The sequence below is a fragment of the Oncorhynchus masou genome, chromosome 12 (assembly GCF_036934945.1).
Source record: "Oncorhynchus masou masou isolate Uvic2021 chromosome 12, UVic_Omas_1.1, whole genome shotgun sequence".
Taxonomy (NCBI): Eukaryota; Metazoa; Chordata; class Actinopteri; order Salmoniformes; family Salmonidae; genus Oncorhynchus; species Oncorhynchus masou.
In genome coordinates, this window is record NC_088223.1 from 86,974,902 (window position 1) to 86,997,250 (window position 22,349).

General features: G+C 42.4%; 1 protein-coding gene across 1 annotated transcript in view; it reads right to left on the reverse strand.

Annotated features, from left to right (window-relative positions):
* The window catches only part of LOC135550988 (neuronal vesicle trafficking-associated protein 2-like), a 45,204-nt gene extending 23,847 nt beyond the window's left edge, over positions 1-21,357 (reverse strand). Inside the window, exons 1-3 of the mRNA XM_064982329.1 lie at positions 21,201-21,357; positions 20,573-20,739; positions 11,960-12,076 (exon numbers count right to left, since the gene is read on the reverse strand). Coding sequence (XP_064838401.1) covers positions 11,960-12,076; positions 20,573-20,701 — 246 coding nt within the window. The 5' untranslated portion in view covers positions 20,702-20,739; positions 21,201-21,357. The remainder of the gene's footprint in view (positions 1-11,959; positions 12,077-20,572; positions 20,740-21,200) is intronic.
* Positions 21,358-22,349: the final 992 nt, after the last annotated feature.

A 22,349-nucleotide genomic window follows, 5' to 3' on the forward strand; every position in this document is an offset into this window, starting at 1 on the left:
TTGAACTAGTTAACTGTAAGGTTGCAAGATTGAAAGATTGAATCCCTGAGCTGACAAGGTAAAAATCGTCATTCTGCCCCTGAACAACCCACCGTTCCTAGGCCTTCATTGACAATAAGAATGTGTTCTTAACTGACTTGCCTAGTTAATAAAGATTAAATAAAGTTGTAAAAAAATATACAAAATAAAAAAAATGGCTAAATCGGTGTCCAAAAATACCGATTTTTGATTGTTATGAAAACTTGAAATCGGCCCTAATTAATCGGCCATTCCGATTAATCGGTCAACATCTACTCTATACTAATCTATAATCTCTACTACTCTATAGTCTCGACTACTCTCTACTCTCTACTACACTATACTCTATACTTCACTCTACTACTCTTTACTCTCTACTACTCTCTACTACTCTCTACTACTCTATAATCTCTATTACTCTATTCTACTCTATACTCTCTACTCTACTCTACTATAATATCTACTCTATACTACTCTATTACTCTACTACTCTACTACGCTATGCTACTTTATCTCCATCTCTACTACTCTATATTCTCTATACTCAATACTCTCTACTACTCTATACTACTCTATACTCTCTACTACTCTATACTACAACTCTACTACTCTATAGTCTCTACTACTCTCTACTACTCTATACTCTTTTCTACTCTCTACTACTCTATATTACTCTAAACTCTCTACTACTCTACTACTCTACTCTACTATACGCTCTCTACTTCTACTACTCTATACTCTCTAACTACTCTACTACTCTACTCTCTACTACTCTCTATACTACTCTTTTCTACTACTCTACTACTCTATATTACTCTTTACTCAATACTACTCTATAATCTCTACTACTCTACTCACTCTACTCTCTATAACTATTCTATTACTACTTTATACTCTTCTCTACTCTCTACACTACTCTTTCTACTACTCTCCTACTACTCTCTACTACTCTATACTCCACTACAACTCTACCACTCTATCTCTACTCTCTACTACTCTATAATCTACTACTCTATACTACTCCATACTCTCTTCTACTCTCTACTACACTCTTCTACTCTCTACTACTCTATACTCACTACTCTCTACTCTCTACTACTCTATACGCTATTCTACTCTACTCTCTCTACACTCTACTACTATATACTCTCTAATACTCTCTACTCTCTACTACTCTCTATTCTATACGCTCTACTACTATATACTCTACTCCTCTTTACTATCTACTACTCTATACTCTCTACTACTCTCTACTCTCTACTACTCTCTGCTCTCTACTACTCTACTCTCTACTACTCTCTACTCTACTACTATATTCTACTATCTACTACTCTATACATGGAAATATTTCTACTACTATATACTCTACTACTACTCTATAATCTCTACTACTAGGACTATACTGAGACTTGACTCTCTTCTTGACTTGTGACCTACTTGGGACTTAAGTGCTGAAACTTAAGACTTCTACTACTCCATACTCTATATTCTCTACTACTGCAAGATTTTCTAGCTCTATTCTGCCCCTGAACAACCCACCGTTCCTAGGCCTTCATTGACAATAAGAATGTGTTCTACTACTCTATACTCCAAAAATACCGATTTCTGAAAACTACTCTATAATCTACTACTCTCTACTACACTATACTCTACTACTCTACTACTCGTCACTCACTACTACTCTCTAGTCTCAGCTACTCTATACTCACTTCTAATCTATACTCACTACTACTCTCTAGTCTCTACTACTCTATACTCACTACTACTCTCTAGTCTCTACTACTCTATACTCACTTCTAATCTATACTCACTACTACTCTCTACTCTCTATTACTCTCTACTCTATACTACACTCTAATCATCCCTACTCTCTACAACTCTCTACTGTCTACTCTATACCACTCTATACTCTCTAATACTCTATACTCTATATGCAATATTCTATAATCTCTACTACTCTATATTCTCTACTACTCTCATACTCTCTACAACTCTATACTCTCTACTACAATATACTCTCTACTACTCTATGCTCTCTATCACTCTCCACTCTCTACTACTCTATATTCTCTACTACTCTATACTCTATTCTACTCTCTAATACTCTATGCTCTCTACACCTCTATGCTCTCTACAACTCTCTAATATCTACTACTCTCTACTACTATCTACTCCATACTACTCTATACTCTACTACTCTATACGCAATACTCTATCATCTCTACCACTCTATATTCTATACTCAATACTCTATACTAATCTCTGCTACTCTATACTACTCTCTACTACTGTAAACTCTCTACTACTCTCTACTACTCTCCTACTCTCTACTATTCTCTACTGCTTTATACTACTCTCTACTCTCGACTGCACTATACTCTCTACTACTCTATACTCTCTACTACTCTATACTCTCTTCTACTTTCTACTACTCTATACTATCCTCTACTACTCCATACTATATGCTCTATACTACTCTGTACTCTATACTATTCTATTCTCAATACTATCTACTCTCTACAATTCTATACTCTATACTACTCTATACTCTATTCCACTCTCTACTACAATCTACTCTTTACAACTCTATACTTTATACTACTCTATATCCTCTACTACTCTATACTCAATACTCTCTACTAGCTCTACTCTCTATGACTCTACTCTATACTAATCTATAATCTCTACTACTTTATAGTCTCGACTACTCTCTACTCTCTACTACACTATACTCTATACTTCTCTCTGCTACTCTTTACTCTCTACTACTCTTTACGCTCTACTACTCTCTACTACTCTCTACTACTCTATACTCTCTATTACTCTATTCTACTCTATACTCTCTACTACGCTATACTCTATACTACTCTATACTCTCTACTACTCTATAGTCTCTACTATTCTCTACTACTCTATACTCTTTTCTACTCTCTACTACTCTCTATTACTCTAAACTCTCTACTACTCTATACGCTCTACTACTCTATACTCTAAACTACTCTATACTCCACTACTCTCTACTACTCTATACTCTTTTCTACTCTCTACTACTCTATATTACTCTATACTCAATACTACTCTGTAATCTCTACTACTCTATACTCTCAACTACTCTATTATACTCTATACTCCACTACTCTCTACTACTCTCCACTACTCTCTACTACTCTATACTCCACGACTCTCTACTACTCTATAATCTACACTCTATACTACTCCATACTCTCTTCTACTCTCTACTACTCTCTTCTACTCTCTACTACTCTATACTCTCTTCTACTCTAAACTCTCTACTCTCTACTACTCTATACTCTCGACTCTCTACTCTCTACTACTCTATACTCTCTTCTACTCTACACTCTCTACTCTCTACTACTATATACTCTCTAATACTCTCTACTCTCTACTACTCTCTATTCTATACTCTCTACAACTCTCTACTACTATATACTCTACTCCTCTCTACTATCTACTACTCTATACTCTCTACTACTCTCTAATCTCTACTACTCTCTGCTCTCTACTACTCTATACTCTCTACTACTATCTACTACTCTATACTCTCTACTACTATATACTCTATACTACTCTATACTCTATACTCTCTACTACTCTATACTATCTTCTACTCTCTACTACTCTATACGCTCTACTACTCTCTACTCTATACTCTCTACTACTCTATACTCTATACTCTCTACTACTCTATATTCTATACTCTCTACTACTCTATACTCTCTTCTACCCTCTACTACCCTATACACTCTAGTACTATATACACTCTATTACTTTCTACTACTCTCTACTCTCTTCTACTCTCTACTACTCTCTACTCTATACTCTCTACTACTCTATACTCTCTACTACTCTCTACTATATACTCTATACTACTCTATACTCTCTTCTACTTTATACTCTATACTACTCTATACTCTCTACTACTATATACTCTCTATTACTTTCTACTACTCCATACTCTCCTCTACTCTCTACTACTCTCTACTACTATATGCTCTCTATTAGTCTCTACTACACAATACTCTCTACTACTCTATACTGTCTACTACTCTCTACTCTTTATTAGGGTTGCAAAGGGTCGGAAACTTTCCAGTAAATTTCCCCATACATTTTCCATGGGAAGTTAAGCCCTGGAATTTTGGGAATCTTTCTTAAATTCATGAAAAAGTTAGCTTATAACAATGAGCCGTTTTTTGTGGGATACACATAAGGCAATTCTAGGTCTTGTGGCATATTTTGGTTAAACTATGCCCAATTCAATGGAATTGCAACCCTCTGCACGCACAGTGGATTCTTCCATCACATGTGCAGTGCACTGTTCCATCACATGAACAGCTGATTCTCAAGATCTTGCACACTAATGAGATGCTATTGCTCCCACACTACTACACTGTCTGAGCCAAGGACTACATGCTTTCTCGTAAGTTTTGATTACAATAACGGGTGGGGTGAATTTATTTTATAGGACATTCATGATTTTTTGCTAACTAGTAAATAGTAGCCAGCAAGTGTGTTTAAATCATTTCTAACTTGTTAGTTCGTTTTTTTGCTACCATGTGGGTTTTAGCTCGCCTGCTAACTGAGGAGTGTTAATTCACCTGTTTCCATACATGTTTCATTTTAAAACATGTATCTTACAAAGGATTTGTTTAATCTAACTGCTTTTCTATTTATCTGTACATGGAATTTCTATTCTTTTTTTTCAAATAAAAAAAAGCTCTTTACAGGAAAACGCCACGGGCACTATCTGATGTGTAGAGACATTTCACTGCAGCTAATGTAGAAGGAAAAGCTATGTACATTTGCAAATACTGTGCCAAATCTTAAGTGAAAAATGCAAGAAAGATGCAGAATCATCTGGCCAAGTGCATAAAGTTTCCTCAGTGCTCACAACAAGCAATCTCTGACAAAAGTCCCTCGACTTCTATTCAAGATGAAAATGATAAATCAGACACCTTATTGATAGCAACAGCTCATGGTCCTCCTGGAATCAGATTATTTGACTCAATGGAGTAAAGTAGTCAAAGAAATGCTGATGAATGTCTTGCTCGAGCTGTGTATGCAACTGGTTCACCTCTGATGCTCACAGGCAATGTTTTGGATATGTGGAGATTGCATCTGCTAGCCAAGACACCCAGCCAGCGCCTGCCCTTCATTCTCATTCTGCTGAGTCCCTTGACAGAGAGAGAGGCGTCTCAGCTCAGCTCCTTGCTCTTTCATTTCATTTTCTCTATACTCATGTGCACACAGGGAGAGTTAGCCATTGTTCATGACTCTCAGTTCCATTTCATTACATTACACATAAGAGTCATTGTCATTTGACAAAGACATTAAGCATCAGGACCTTACCTTTCATATCAGCGAGAAATGGATGCACACCTTTATAGGGTTAGTGTTCCCACATGGCCACATCTCCATGTTACAGCACGTGTTTACAGAAGACAGACTGCAGTTGGAGGGACCACCTATACAAATTAGCTTTCTAGCATACTTCGAACACCTGTGTGTAACAGAAGAAGTCTGCCAGAAACGTGCTGTCACTGAAGCGTGCTGTCACTGAAACGTGCTGTCACTGAAACGTGCTGTCTCTGAAAAGTGCTGTCTGAAACGTTTGCGATTATTTTGTCATCGTAATGTAATGTATATAAAAGTAAAGGGCTTTATGTTTCTAGAACCGTATCGCAATTGAGAATCGATTCCCATTTAAATGGAGTATTCATAAGCTATTTTTACAGGTAAACCAATTTTCCTTTGTGTGTGTGTGAGCGTGTGTAATAACCATACACTCTGAACATTCTGTATGGCAGCATTACTCATCCATCTGAAACAACTGTTTACGTCACATACAGTGGGGAGGACAAGTATTTGATACACTGTCAATTTTGCAGGTTTTCCTACTTACAAAGCATGTAGAGGTCTGTAATTTTTATCATAGGTACACTTCAACTGTGAGAGACGGAATCTAAAACAAAGATCCAGAAAATCACAATGTATGATTTTTAAGTAATTAATTTGCATTTTATTGCATGACATAAGTATTTGATCACCTACCAACCAGTAAGAATTCCGGCTCTCACAGACCTGTTAGTTTTTCTTTAAGAAGCCATCATATTCTCCACTCATTACCTGTATTATCTGCACCTGTTTGAACTCATTACCTGTATAAAAGACACCTGTCCACACACTCAATCAAACAGACACCAACCTCTCCGCAATGGCCAAGACCAGAGCGCTGTGTAAGGACAACAGGGATAAAATTGTAGACCTGCACAAGAATGGGATGGGCTACAGGACATTAGGCAAGCAGCTTGGTGAGAAGGCAACAACTGTTGGCGCAATTATTAGAAAATGGAAGAAGTTGAAGATGATGGTCAATCACCCTTGGTCTGGGGCTCCATGCAAGATCTCACCTCGTGGGGCATCAATGATCATGAGGAAGGTGAGGGATCAGCCCAGAACTACATGGCAGGACCTGGTCAATGACCTGAAGAGAGCTGGGACCACAGTCTCAAAGAAAACCATTAGTAACACACTACGCCGTCATGGATTAAAATTCTGCAGTGCACGCAAGGTCCCCCTGCTCAAGCCAGCGCATGTCCAGGCCCGTCTGAAGTTTGCCAATGACCATCTGGATGATCCAGAGGAGGAATGGGAGAAGGTCATGTGGTCTGATGAGACAAAAATAGAGATTTTTTGGTCTAAATTCAACTCGCCGTGTTTGGAGGAAGAAGAAGGATGAGTACAACCCTAAGAACACCATCCCAACCGTGAAGCATGGAGGTGGAAACATCATTCTTTGGGGATGCTTTTCTGCAAAGGGGACAGGACGACTGCATCGTATTGAGGGGAGGATGGATGGGGCCATGTATCACGAGATCTTGGCCAACAACCTCCTTCCCTCAGTAAGAGCATTGAAGATGGGTTGTGGCTGGGTCTTCCAGCATGACAACAACCTGAAACACACAGCCAGGGCAACTAAGGAGTGGCTCTGTAAGAAGCATCTCAAGGTCCTGGAGTGGCCTAGCCAGTCTCCAGACCTGAACCAAATAGAAAATCTTTGGAGGGGGCTGAAAGTCCGTATTGCCCAGCGACAGCCCCGAAACCTGAAGGATCTGGAGAAGGTCTGTATGGAGGAGTGGGCTGCAGTGTGTGCTGCAGTGTGTGCAAACCTGGTCAAGAACTACAGGAAATGTATGATCTTTGTAATTGCAAACAAAGGTTTCTGTACCAAATATTAAGTTCTGCTTTTCTGATGTATCAAATACTTATGTCATGCAATAAAAATCATACAATGTGATTTTCTGGATTTTTGCTTTAGATTCCGTCTCTCACAGTTGAAGTGTACCTATGATAAAAATTACAGACCTCTACATGCTTTGTAAGTAGGAAAACCTGCAAAATCGGCATTGTATCAAATACTTCTTCTCCCCACTGTATGAACATCAAACATCTCCAACTTCCCCTTCAGTGGAGTGCGGCATTGCTTCTGTTGTTTGCAACAGGCTTTTTTTCCCCCAACAGAAAAAAACAAAGACAGTTAAGATAATTATATGATAATTGCTTTGGATGAGAACTACTACTACTACGACTACTACGACTACTACTACTAACTACTACTACTACTACTACTACTACTACTACTACTACTACTACTACTACTACTACTACTACTACTACTACTACTACTACTACTACTACTACTACTACTAGGCTACTACTACTACTACTACTACTACTACTACTACTACTACTACTACTACTACTACTACTACTACTACTAGGCTACTTCTACTGCTACTACTGCTGCTACTACTACTACTACTACTACTACCACTACTACTAGGCTACCACTACTACTACTACTACCACCACTACTACTAGGCTACCACTACTACTACTACTAGGCTACTTCTACTGCTGCTACTACTACTACTACTACTACTACTACTACTGTTACTGCTGCTGCTGTGTGAGCCACGTGGTATGCTGTGTGAGCCACTTGGCATGCTGTGTGAGCTACTTGGCATGCTGTCTGAGCCACTTGGCATCCTGTGTGAGCCACTTGGCATGCTGTGTGAGTCACTTGGCATGCAGTGTGTGGTCAAACATCATGCCTCCCTGCTTGCAGAGAAAGAGAGAGCCAGCCACAACCTGCCCTCCGAGCCCCAGCAGACAGCTTGAAGCCCGTCCCTCCATCCACCTCCCCACTTTCATTGAGTCCTCCTAATTCCCCCTTTTATTCCGACATGATATGTTAATATGTTCCGCTTTGCTGCATCAGATACCGAGAGACCTCCGTCTTCTTTTGTTTTGTGTTTAACGAAGGAAGACGTTCCTCCCCCTTTTCCCAGATAAAGTAACTATGGGGAATTTGGCCATGCTCAACTCAACTTGGAGCAATCGCAGGGAGGTGAGACTCTGAGCGCTTCATCCATCAACACAATCAGCTATGGAGAGACGATGGAGAGCTTCCTACACAGATCCGTCTCTTTCTCCCCAGTCAGCGCTAGGCTGGGAGGATAGTCAGAATACACCACTGCTCATTCAGCTCAATCAGTCACGCAAGGCATCCAGCCCCCCCAAAAGATCCTACGGCACACAAATCAGACTGAGTTATAAGAAAGTCTCTCATTTGAATTCCCCTCCACCAAACAGAAGTTGATAGCGCATTGCGCCGTGCAGTCTGCAAGAGAAAGCCCTCCTTGTTTCCAGGTCAAATACCTCCGTCTCATCTCCCAGCTGTGGGAGGGAAAGCCAGGCATGGTCGATCAAGCCTCTCCACTCTGCAACAAAGGGAGCAGGGCAGAAGAGATCCTCCTCTCAGTCAGTCACAACCCCACTCAGACAAGCTTCACAGCCTCTGTTTGTGTTGAATATTTCATTGTCTATCTCTTCCTCTGCCGGCTCCTCAAATGACCTTTAACGGCATAGCCAAACTTCCCCTCTCTCTGCTCTCCTTCCTCACTGCCAGACTCCATCTCACAATAATTATAGTCAAACACTCTGCAGAACCCTCTCTTCCATCAAAATTCAACAGCACCTAAAATGGCAATAGCTCTAAACAAGTGATGGGGGGGTGGAATCGATACAGTTACATATCGCATGTTGATATTTTGATATTTTGACTCCAAGTATTGATTTGCAAAAATATATATTTTGGTTGTGTTTTTTTGCTAGATAGCGTTAGCTAGCACTAGTCGTCTGTACCTGCACCAAAACTCAGGTATTTTTCATCATATAGCTTGTTCTCCATCTTCTTTTTAAATAGTGAGCCAACATGTTTTAAATACTTTGATTTCCATGACTGACCAAAACTCCTTTTCTCCCTTCTCTTTCTGCAGAAGACATATAGTGAGCAATATTACATTTAGCTGATGCTCTTATCCAGAGTGGCTTAAAGTAGTGAGAGCATACATTTTCGTACTTGTCCCCCATGGGAATCAAACTCACAAGCCTGGTGTTGCAAACGCCATGCTCTACCAATTGAGACACACGGAACATATGGTGAATATGTTTGTAACATTTAAATCTCAACAAAATCACAGCATAGAATCGCAATACCTATAGAATCCTGAGAATTGCAATACATAGAGTGGGGCAAAAAAGTATTGAGTCAGCCACCAATTGTGCAAGTTCTCCTACTTAAAAAGATGAGAGAGGCCTGTAATTTTCATCATAGGTACACTTCAATTATGCCAGAAAAAATGAGAAAAAAAATCCAGAAAATCACATTGTAGGATTTTTTATGAATTTATTTGTATATTATGGTGGAAAATAGGTATTTGGTCAATAACAAAAGTGTATCTCAATACTTTGTTATACAGTGCCTTGCGAAAGTATTCGGCCCCCTTGAACTTTGCGACCTTTTGCCACATTTCAGGCTTTGTTGGCAATGACAGAGGTCAAACGTTTTCTGTAAGTCTTCACAAGGTTTTCACACACTGTTGCTGGTATTTTGGCCCATTCCTCCATGCATATCTCCTCTGGAGCAGTGATGTTTTGGGGCTGTTGCTGGGCAACACGGACTTTCAACTCCCTCCAAAGATTTTCTATGGGGTTGAGATCTGGAGACTGGCTAGGCCACCTCAGGACCTTCAAATGCTTTTTACAAAGCCACTCCTTCGTTGCCCGGGCGGTGTGCTTGGGATCATTGTCATGCTGAAAGACCCAGCCACGTTTCATCTTCAATGCCCTTGCTGATGGAAGGAGGTTTTCACTCAAAATCTCACGATACATGGCCCCATTCATTCTTTCCTTTACACGGATCAGTCGTCCTGGTCCCTTTGCAGAAAAACAGCCCCAAAGCATGATGTTTCCACCCCCATGCTTCACAGTAGGTATGGTGTTCTTTGGATGCAACTCAGCATTCTTTGTCCTTCAAACACGACGAGTTGAGTTTTTACCAAAAAGTTATATTTTGGTTTCATCTGTCCATATGACATTTTCCCAATCTTCTTCTGGATCATCCAAATGCTCTCTAGCAAACTTCAGACGGGCCTGGACATGTACTGGCTTAAGCAGGGGGACACGTCTGGAACTGCAGGATTTGAGTCCCTGGCGGCGTAGTGTGTTACTGATGGTAGGCTTTGTTACTTTGGTCCCAGCTCTCTGCAGGTCATTCACTAGGTTCCCCGTGTGGTTCTGGGATTTTTGCTCACCGTTCTTGTGATCATTTTGACCCCACGGGGTGAGATCTTGCGTGGAGCCCCAGATTGAGGGAGATTAACAGTGGTCTTGTATGTCTTCAATTTCCTAATAATTGCTCCCACAGTTGATTTCTTCAAACCAAGCTGCTTACCTATTGCAGATTCAGTCTTCCCAGCCTGGTGCAGGTCTACAATTTTGTTTCTGGCTCTTTGGTCTTGGCCATAGTGGAGTTTGGAGTTTGACTGTTTGAGGTTGTGGACAGGTGTCTTTTATACTGATAACAAGTTCAAACAGGTGGCATTAATACAGGTAAAGAGTGGAGGACAGAGGAGCCTCTTAAAGAAGAAGTTACAGGTCTGTGAAAGCCAGAAATCTTGCTTGTTTGTAGGTGACCAAATACTTATTTTTCACCATAATTTGCAAATAAATTCATTAAAAATTCTACAATGTGATTTTCAGGATTTTTTTCTTCTCATTTTGTCTGTCATAGTTGAAGTGTACCTATGATGAAAATTACAGGCCTCTCTCGTATTTTTAAGTGGGAGAACTTGCACAATTGGTGGCTGACTAAATACTTTTTTGCCCCACTGTATAGTATGGGCACCTAAGTATATTGATAATATCATATTGAGAGGTCCCTGGCAATTCCCAGCCCTAGACCTCACTCTCAGGACTGTATAAGAAATTGCAGCCCATTGATTTGATGTGCCGAGGGAACAATGACCACTGCTATTGAGGCTAATGAAAGCAGAGCATGTGTTAACTATGGATGAGGTCAATCCATTTCACTCTACGGTCTGGGTCTTCTCTCACTGTTAGTGACAGAGTTGCTCGATAAGAAACTGCAGGTCCATTTCAATTTCAACCTGGGTATCTACTTTGTATGTTAATAATGTGTAATAAATCCAGAAGAAACATCCAGTATGTCTCAGGTACTGTGGATCACACACTGTTATATTCACACGGACATTTCAGCTTGCTAGCTCAAGTAGTACAAAGATTCTCATGAGCTTATGCTTGAGATCTGGCTACCATGACAACCCAATTACCATTGTGTTCCCTGTACAGCTCCTAAGGAATCCTGAGGAACTTACATCTGCATCCGTGAAGTTGATACATTCCCAAAGATAACTCCTCAGGAACACTGTATGCGCTTAAAGGAGCGGAATTCTAATATTAACAACGCTAGCAGGCAGCAACGTAGCAAAGTAGCATCTTAGCGCTGAGGGAAGAGTTGGTCTGTCTCAGTGAATTAAGAAATGAACTTTCAGAGTACCTTGAGTCTCTCTGACACTCCATCAGTGAAGCTGATGGTAAACTCCTCCACCTTGGGCACCTTCATCTTGGATTTCTTCTGGTCCGTCTGGTACTCAGTCCGTGTCTTCACCACCACCTACAGAGAAAGGAGAGGACAAAACACAGTCAGTTACAGTGACACAGCAAAAAAATGTACCTTAGGGGTTAGCTGGACTTCAGTTAGACAGAGCCATCATAGCGCACAGTCTTACTCTTACGTCATCACCGTGTTATGTCATCACTGTGTTATCTACTCAAGGGCAGAGAGAGAAACATAAAAACTCTAACCTCTGTCTCTGCCAAGCAACTGTCAGGGGTTGGCTATTTTAGGCACTGGCCTGTATGATGCACCCCAATCAGAACCAATCCACTCTCTTTTAACACGATGTAGAGGAACAGAGAGTTGGGTAAGCAGAGGCCTGTCCCAGTAATGTCACTCTGCCATTCTTCACTGAAATTGGCTCAGAATAGCAGTCAAAACACAGAGGGGGAGAGAGAGATGAAAATGTGCACGTGATTACATCCTGAGTGCTCCCGAGTGGCGCAGAGGTTTAAGGGACTGCATCTCACTGCTAGAGCCGTCACTACAGACCCTGGTTTGATCCTGGGCTGTATCACAACCTTCTTAACTGACTTGCCTAGTCAAATAAAGGTTACATTTTTTAAAAATTAAACATCCAGGTGAACCTCATTGTGCTGCTTGTATGAAAGTCACATTGAAGATTTCGTCAGAAAGTAAACTCTGCAGTAAATGACTGATGAATTCAGCACATTGTACTGCTGTTTCCTTATCACTTGTACAGGCCACTGTGACTGTACTGCTGGTTCCTTATCACTGGTACAGGCCACTGTGACTGTACTGCTGGTTCCTTATCACTGGTACAGGCCACTGTGACTGTACTGCTGGTTCCTTATCACTGGTACAGGCCACTGTGACTGTACTGCTGGTTCCTTATCACTGGTACAGGCCATTGTGACTGTACTGCTGGTTCCTTAACACTGGTACAGGCCACTGTGACTGTACTGCTGGTTCCTTATCACTGGTACAGGCCACTGTGACTGTACTGCTGGTTCCTTATCACTGGTACAGGCCACTGTGACTGTACTGCTGGTTCCTTATCACTGGTACAGGCCACTGTGACTGTACTGCTGGTTCCTTATCACTGGTACAGGCCACTGTGACTGTACTGCTGGTTCCTTATCACTTGTACAGGCCACTGTGACTGTACTGCTGGTTCCTTATCACTTGTACAGGCCACTGTGACTGTACTGCTGGTTCCTTATCACTGGTACAGGCCATTGTGACTGTACTGTTCCTCTCAGATATCCATCTGCAGACACTCTTCCCCTGGACCTCTCTAACTTGACAAATTACAGGAACTGAATGGCGCTAGCGCTTCCAATAATAGGACCAAATAATTGCACCTTCCACAAACCGTTGGTACCTCCTCTCTCTACAGCACAACCTGGAATTAACGGCATTATATTGTCCTGAAGTCTCCAAGAGACTCAGCTACTTGCCCTGAACTCTGCAATTACAGCCTCTCTAACTTCTTCCCCCATCATGTTGACATTTCATTTCCCCCCTGAAATACCAGGCTGTCTGCACCCCATGCTTCTCTGTCTTTTTTTAGAGACACTGTTATCATTACCATTGGCATTTCATTTCTCATTCATGGGAAAAAGCAATATGTAGGCTACCCTTGTGTGAGGACATGCAGTTCCCCAGGTACAGTAGGTCATCCTAGGAGCTCCACTGAGTCAGATAATCAAACGGACTGTATTTGCATTATAATATACCTACAGTTGGGCAAAGAAGTATTAAGTCAGCCACCAATTGTGCAAGTTCTCCCACTTAAAAAGATGAGAGAGGCCTGTAATTTTCATCATAGGTACACTTCAACTATGACAGACAAAATGAGAAGAAAACAAATCCAGAAAATCACAATGTAGGATTTTTTATGAATTTATTTGCAAATTATGGTGGAAAATAAGTATTTGGTCAATAACAAAAGTTTATCTCAATACTTTGTTATATACCCTTTGTTGGCAATGACAGAGGTCAAACGTTTTCTGTAAGTCTTCACAAGGTTTTCACACACTGTTGCTGGTATTTTGGCCCATTCCTCCATGCAGATCTCCTCTAGAGCAGTGATGTTTTGGGGCTGTTGCTGGGTAACACGGACTTTCTACTCCCTCCAAAGATTTTCTATAGGGTTGAGATCTGGAGACTGGCTAGGCCACTTCAGGACCTTGAAATGCTTCTTACGAAGCCACTCCTTCGTTGCCGGGCGGTGTGTTTGGGATCATTGTCATGCTGAAAGACCCAGCCACGTTTCATCTTCAATGCCCTTGCTGATGGAAGGAGGTTTTCACTCAAAATCTCACGATAGATGGCCCCATTCATTCTTTCCTTTACACGGATCAGTCGTCCTGTTGCCTTTGCAGAAAAACAGCCCCAAAAGCATGATGTTTCCACCCCCATGCTTCACAGTAGGTATGGTGTTCTTTGGATGCAACATAGTATTCTTTGTCCTCCAAACACGACGAGTTGAGTTTTTACCAAAAATTTATATTTTGGTTTCATCTGACCATATGACATGTTACTTTGGTCCCAGCTCTCTGCAGGTCATTCACTAGGTCCCCCCGTGTGGTTCTGGGATTTTTGCTCACCGTTCTTGTGATCATTTTGAACCCACGGGGTGAACTCTTGCGTGGAGCCCAAGAACGAGGGAGATTATCAGTGGTCTTGTATGTCTTCCATTTCCTAATAATTGCACCCACAGTTTATTTCTTCAAACCAAGCTGCTTACCTATTGCAGATTCAGTCTTCCCAGCCTGGTGCAGGTCTACAATTTTGTTTCTGGTGTCCTTTGACAGCTCTTTGGTCTTGGCCATAGTGGAGTTTGGAGTGTGACTGTTTGAGGTTGTGGACAGGTGTCTTTTATACTGATAACAAGTTCAAACAGGTGCCATTAATACAGGTAACGAGTGGAGGACAGAGGAGCCTCTTAAAGAAGAAGTTATAGGTCTGTTAGAGCCAAAAATCTTGCTTGCTTGTAGGTGACCAAATACTTATTTTCCACCATAATTTGCAAATAAATTCATTAAAAATCCTACAATGTGATATCTGGATATATTTTTTTTCTCATAGTTGAAGTGTACCTATGATGACAATGACAGGACTCTCATCTTTTTAAGTGGGAGAACTTGCACAATTGGTGACTGACTACATACTTTTTTGCCCCACTGTATATCAAAAGGCTGATAATAAGATCACATAGAGATTGTTGTCTAATCCTAGAACAGGATCACATTTTATGTCATTATGGATAAGTCCCAAATGGCAACTTATTCCCTATTTAGTGCACTACTTTTAGGGATAGGGTCCTAGTCAAAGTAGTGAACCAAATAGGGAATAGGCTACCATTTGGGACATACCCAATGACTTCCTGTCTGAATAATGCACATGAATGACTGCATCACTGCTACAAGGAATAAGGAGGTGAAACGCCAAAGAAACTCAAAATAATAAACCTACCAAGATAATAAGACTAGCAAGATAACAAAAAAAAGTCCCCAAATATGGTCTTTACATATTCTGCTAGATTCTCCTTTATGCTTTGGTGTGTACACTTTTCTAAGAAACACTGCAGTTATTCTGAGAGGAAACTCCAGGTGAGTATTAGATGGCCCACTTGCACAGTCACAACATGGCATCCCTCATCCAATAACCAACAAGCTCTTAGATGTTTGGGCCAAGTGATGGGTCATTTAGCTCACCCTGTAAAACAGCAGCTTGTTCTCAAAGATGTGCAATCAAAGGCTTGGCCTGGGGCCTGAATTCTTATGAAAATTATTGATTCAAAGTGCTGTATGTACCACCCTTCATTACACTCCACAGCTCAGTTACTCTGCTGGTTTCCCACCCAATCAAGATATTGGAGACCCTGCGGCCTGCAGGCACGTCACTGGCCTTCCAGATGGGATCGGGTCTAATTCCTCTCAGCACTGACCCACAGAGAATTCTGTTTCCCTGGCCTGTTTGTTCCCCTGTCTAGCCATGTGTAGCCCTGTCTAGCCCTGTCTGGCCCTGTCTAGCCCTGTGTAGCCCTGTCCAACCCTGTGTAGCCCTGTCTTGCCCTGTGTAGCCCTGTCCAGCCCTGTGTAGCCCTGTCCAGCCCTGTCCAGCCATGTGTAGCCCTGTCCAGCCCTGTGTAGCCCTGTCCAGCCCTGTGTAGCCCTGTCCAGCCCTGTCCAGCCCTGTCTAGCCCTGTGTAGCCCTATGTAGCCCTGTCCAGCCATGTGTAGCCCTGTCCAGCCCTGTCCAGCCCTGTCTAGCCCTGTGTAGCCCTATGTAGCCCTGTCCAGCCATGTGTAGCCCTGTCCAGCCATGTGTAGCCCTGTCCAGCCCTGTGTAGCCCTGTCCAGCCCTGTGTAGCCCTGTCCAGCCCTGTGTAGCCCTGTCCAGCCCTGTCTTGCCCTGTGTAGCCAGGTCTAGCCATGTCTAGCCCTGTGTAGCCCTGTGTAGCCCTGTCCAGCCCTGTCTGGCCCTGTCTAGCCCTGTCCAGCCTTGTGTAGCCCTGTCCAGCCCTGTGTAGCCCTGTCCAGCCCTGTGTAGCCCTGTCCAGCCCTGTCTAGCCCTGTGTAGCCCTGTGTAGCCCTGTCTAGCCCTGTCTGGCCCTGTCTAGCCCTGTCCAACCCTGTGTAGCCCTGTCCAGCCCTGTCTTGCCCTGTGTAGCCCTGTCCAGCCCTGTGTAGCCCTGTCCAGCCCTGTCTAGCCCTGTGTAGCCCTGTGTAGCCCTGTCTAGCCCTGTCTAGCGCTGTGTAGCCCTGTGTAGCCCTGTCCAGCCCTGTGTAGCCCTGTCCAGCCCTGTGTAGCCCTGTCCAGCCCTGTGTAGCCCTGTCCAGCCCTGTCTAGCCTTGTGTAGCCCTGTGTAGCCCTGTGTAGCCCTGTCCAGCCCTGTCTTGCCCTGTGTAGCCCTGTCCAGCCATGTGTAGTCCTGTCCAGCCCTGTGTAGCCCTGTCCAGCCCTGTGTAGCCCTGTCCAGCCCTGTCTAGCCCTGTCTAGCCCTGTGTAGCCCTGTGTAGCCCTGTCCAGCCCTGTCTTGCCCTGTGTAGCCCTGTCCAGCCCTGTCTAGCCCTGTCTAGCTCTGTGTAGCCCTGTCCAGCCTTGTGTAGTCGTGCTAAGCCCTGTGTAGCTCTGTGTAGCCCTGGGGAGCCCTGTCTAGCCCTGTGTAGCCCTGTCTAGCCCTGTATAGTCCTGGCCAGCCATGTCTAGCCCTGAATAGTCCTGGCCAGCCATGTCTAGCCCTGTGTAGTCCTGTCCAGCCCTGTGTAGCTCTGTGTAGTCCTTTCCAGCCGTGCTTAGCCCTGTGTAGCTCTGTGTAGTCCTGTCCAGCCCTGTATAATCCTGTCCAGCCCTGTGTAGCTCTGTGTAGTCCTGTCCAGCCCTGTATAGTCCTGTCTAGCCGTGCTTAGCCCTGTGTAGCTCTGTGTAGTCCTGTCCAGCCCTGTGTAGCTCTGTGTAGTCCTGTCCAGCCCTGTATAGTCCTGTCTAGCTGTGCTTAGCCCTGTGTAGCTCTGTGTAGTCCTGTCCAGCGCTGTGTAGCCCTGTGTAGCCCTGTGTAGCTCTGTGTAGTCCTTTCCAGCCCTGTGTAGCTCTGTGTAGTCCTGTCCAGCCGTGCTTAGCCCTGTGTAGCTCTGTGTAGTCCTGTCCAGCCCTGTGTAGCTCTGTGTAGTCCTTTCCAGCCCTGTGTAGCTCTGTATAGTCCTTTCCAGCCCTGTGTAGCTCTGTGTAGTCCTGTCCAGCCCTGTATAGTCCTGTCCAGCCCTGTGTAGCCCTGGTTAGACTTAGAGGGATATCAACAGCTGTAGCTCCCTGGTAACTCCTCCAACACAGGATGACAGAATAGACTCAACCCCATAGTGTTTTGAGTTATGTTTGAAGGTACAATGTAAATTCCCTTTAGACCTCTAGGCCACTCTCTGTAATAATGTCCATAGAGGGTGTCATCTATTTCAGTCATTGTTTTATATTCACCTGATGAACGGTGACATTTTGCTGCGAAAAGACAGAATCATTTGATTTTCGTTTTTGTTATTGTCCTTTCCTGTAGCTTGTTTTTGGTCGCAGGTTCAGCAATGGCTGAAGAATTGCAACATTTACCTGGAGTTAACTCTGTGAATAGCACTGCTGGGTGATGTGAAAAGTTATAGTCAATTGATCAATAGTATAATAATACTCTTACCTAAAATGTGTATCTTTAATTTACAATCTGTAGAAAACTATGAGAATAGAAAGGTTCAGAACTTTTGGGAAACATCACAGAACACTTGAACAATATATGGCAAATAGAAATGAAATGATGTTCAGAGATAGATGGGAGGGGTTGAGGGGAGCTGAAGGGTGGGACTAAAGAAAAATAAAAGATAACTAATGTATAATATACTGCGTCCATGAAATGTATATAGCACAGGAGGTTGGTGGCACCGCAATTGAGGAGGACAGGCTTGTGGTAATGGCTGGAGTGGAATTGGTGGAATGGTATCAAATACATCAAACACATGGTTTCCATGGTTTCCATGTGTTTGATGCCATTCCATTCGCTCCGTTCCAGCGAGTCATTACTATGAGCCGTCCTCCCCGCAGCAGCCTCCACTGTTATTTAGTATGTATAAACTGGAAGTAGAAGCCTAAGTGTTGTTGTCCATTAGTTTACTCCAATTAGGGGAGGGGCGGTAGGGTTAGGGGAAAATAATAAAGGAAAATATATAAAATATATTTAAAATAATATCTATATTTATAAACAAAATATATATGGTGGATTGTAAATAATGCAGACAATTACATTGATAGAAGCTGCAATGTTAAAGCTGATCCACCCCATAAAAATACATTATTTCCGTATAACATACAGCCACGAATCTCTGAGAAAACATGGTAACATCACCTCAGGCTGGGGAGGTTTTTAACCAGACGGTGAACATGGAATCTTGGGAATGCAGCAGAATGTGAACTGTACCCAGAGCTATGCATCATCTGTAGCCCAACAAGACTACACTGTGTCTAGTCTACACACACCACTGCCCTCCAGAGCTCTGAGAGCCTGCCTAGACCACCTCTCAATCTCTGTCAGGAACGAACTAGATACTAGAATGACAGCGCTTTGAGGGGGAGATCTGGAGACATTGATGTCCACTCTTCATAGAGACAAACAAAGACTATTCAAACCCTCTGATGTCATGTCATGTAATTTCATGTCAGTTTCACTGTTCAGGGAACACAGGACCACGGTAAACACATCATGAAATGAGCCTTCACTGCATTGTTTCAAATGTCAATAATTCCCCATTAAAATAAATAACTCAACTGCATTTTCCCAAGGCTGTATGCAAAGTAGAGCCTTCACATTTTTTCTAGTTATCCAACCACCCCGGGGAAATGTTTTGGCATGGCACCTAGTCCACTTCAACAACTCCATCTCCAAACAACCGGCAATTATGTACTTATCCATTTTGACATGTTCTCTAAAGCAGCTGTTCCCGTAATCACAGCCCAATAGCACTGCCCTTGACCCATTTTGACCCTCTAAATGGTATATCTTATATGACACTCGAGAGGCATGAATCAACGCATTGAAAATTCTGTATGGTGCTCCGTCTCCCCAGAGTCTCCTTTATAACACTGTTGTGGAAGGAGAGGCAGGACCTGCTATTGTGACCCTGCCCCCCTAGTGAAATATGACACAGGGCTCTTTTGTAATGCTGCAAGTCTGTGTGGAGTGACAGGCCACTCCAGTTAGCAGGTGTACTGGGAGATTGTGCTTTCATCAGCAGAATACAAGACGAGGGCTGAAGCACCACTCTGCAAAAGTGTCACGGTTCTTCTCCTAATGGTTACTATAGAGTGACGGGCTCGGCCTGCATGGGGCCACGGGCCCTGCTGTGCTGTCGATCAAATAAACCAAGAGCCAGCCTCATGATCAGCTGGGAGCTGACAAATAAATCACAGAGAGAGGACAGTTATTTCTTTACATCCTCAATGTCAAATTAATATCAGCATTCCCTGCTGAAGTAAAACATGCATGAAATGACATCAGCAGATATGCCTTGTGACAACACAACAAAGGACCTGTCCTTCACTCCTATGAAAACGTTTTTAAAAACTGCTGCGTTCATATGGAGAACACTAGCCGATCAGCTGTTATGATTGAAAATCCCTTCAAAGTAAGATTCAATTATATGCATTATTAAACAATTACAAATATCATTACTCATATCAATCATATTAACGCATTCAGTTCAGTGATTCATTCATCATCATTCTGTGTAATAAGCAGCAGAAGTCCTCAGTGCTGGACCAAAAAATAAACCCTCTTGTCAAAGTAAATTAGAGATTACATGTTTGCTGGCTTCCTTGTACATCCCAGTTGTACACCTGCTTCCTTAATAGGTGCTTTAAACAAAGGAAGCAAGAGGGCAATTGAGATGACAGAAAGATGGGATTTCTGTTCAATTACGTAATGGCAATGGCACTAAATCAAGGAGTGAGTCGGAGAGGAGAGCAGAGCAGACAGATAGTCCATTTTACCTTGTCTGGCGCTCCATACTGGAGGTTACCGACGTCCAGAGGGGTGATGAGCGGCACGTTTTGGAAGCCATCCTCCACACTGACCGGTTTAGCGCCTTTGTCTTCTAGATTGCTCCCCAGTTTAACCATCTTTACTAATAGAAAATAGTACACTTCTCAAGCAGATGCTGTAAATATAACAAAAACTATGTTAGTTCATTGTTCGTGTGTCATTTATCAAACAATAAAACATCTACTAACCACGCAAATCGATACGTTTGTTATTTAATCCAACCAAGTTTATTTAAATGTTGGATTTTAACTTTAACTTCATAACATCAAATATTGTAACAGGGTAATAAGACGCTATGAAACCCCGTTTAATTATTCAAAATATTTGATAAATTAAATATGTGGGTGTGCAGGCTAACTTGAGATATCATTTCCCCCATCTAATGTATCGAAATTAATATATTCTACATTTAAAAAAGGTGGAAAATCACCTTTTCCAACGCCATGGAGCAGGCATCAAAATAAATACTATGTTATCGGGCTATGTTCATAGGGCTACACCTGCAGTAACCTAGCATAGACTACTTCGTCCTTAGCGTCCAAAAACAGAATATGTCAAATAAAAACATCTACTTACGATGGACACACTTCTATAGATCCTTTTTCGTTTCTTCGTCTGCTGTTTTGTAGGCTAATATCTAAGACGCGAGGCAAGGAACGCAGATGCAGGCAGACCGGGCTAAAACGCAATCAAAGCTTGGTGGTGCTGATGCGAGAAAGTAGGCAGAGACTAACAGATTACATAGGCAGCCCAGCCCCCAAACCCAAACACGGCCTCCTCACTTTATACTTGCAAACGGCACCACTAGGTGGATTTTTGAATGAAATCCCACATTTGTTTTGGCCAATTTGAATAAAACCACAAACCAAAACAGATGTATTTTCTTAGTCTTTATCGCCATCTAGGGACTTGCCGCTATAACTGTGCTGCAGGGTTGGGTAGTAACGGATTACATGTTTCGGGATAGCTACATTAATAAATAACTGTAATCAACCCGGATTATATGAAAAAATGTCTAATCGGATTACAGTAAATAATCCGCCCAACATTTACGGTGCATGTCTGTATCTCCCCCCCTGCATAAAAATAGCCATCTCTATAAAACTGCCTTCACATCATCTAGTAACTTTGTAAATAACAGCATATGACTGGGGAAATCCACTTGAACGCCAATTCAATTGATAATTACAAGTGGGAAACTCATCTATCATCCCCGTTCTCCCCTGCACATCTCTGACGTAATTTGTCAACACAAAAAGACATTAAGCATGGCGACGTCATCAGCAGTAGTTTATTGATTCTGTTCATCTTCGGTTTGATTTAGAAAGTGAAAGCAGCTCTGAATATACTTTTCGTCGGCCCAAAAAAGAGCAAAACACTCACAAACCTTCTAATGACCACCATGTTTGATGGTATTTCCCAGTTCAAAACGTGAAAGCACACAACTCGTATTTACGACTTCGCAACTGGTAATTATCCCATTCCCACTTGGTTAGAAAGTAGAATTGAGGAGCAGTTAAGTATAACTGAGGAGAAATAACATTAAAATGGACATTGCCCGTACCGTTTCTAGACATAAACGGCCACTTCAACAGTCATTGGCCTCAACACAATGTACTGTTTAGTTAGTATTGATAGTAGGACACACAACTAACAATTTCATAGTGCTTCAGCAGTTTGGTAGTGTGTCAGCAGTTTTCGTCTTGTTATGTCAGTCGCTGAAGT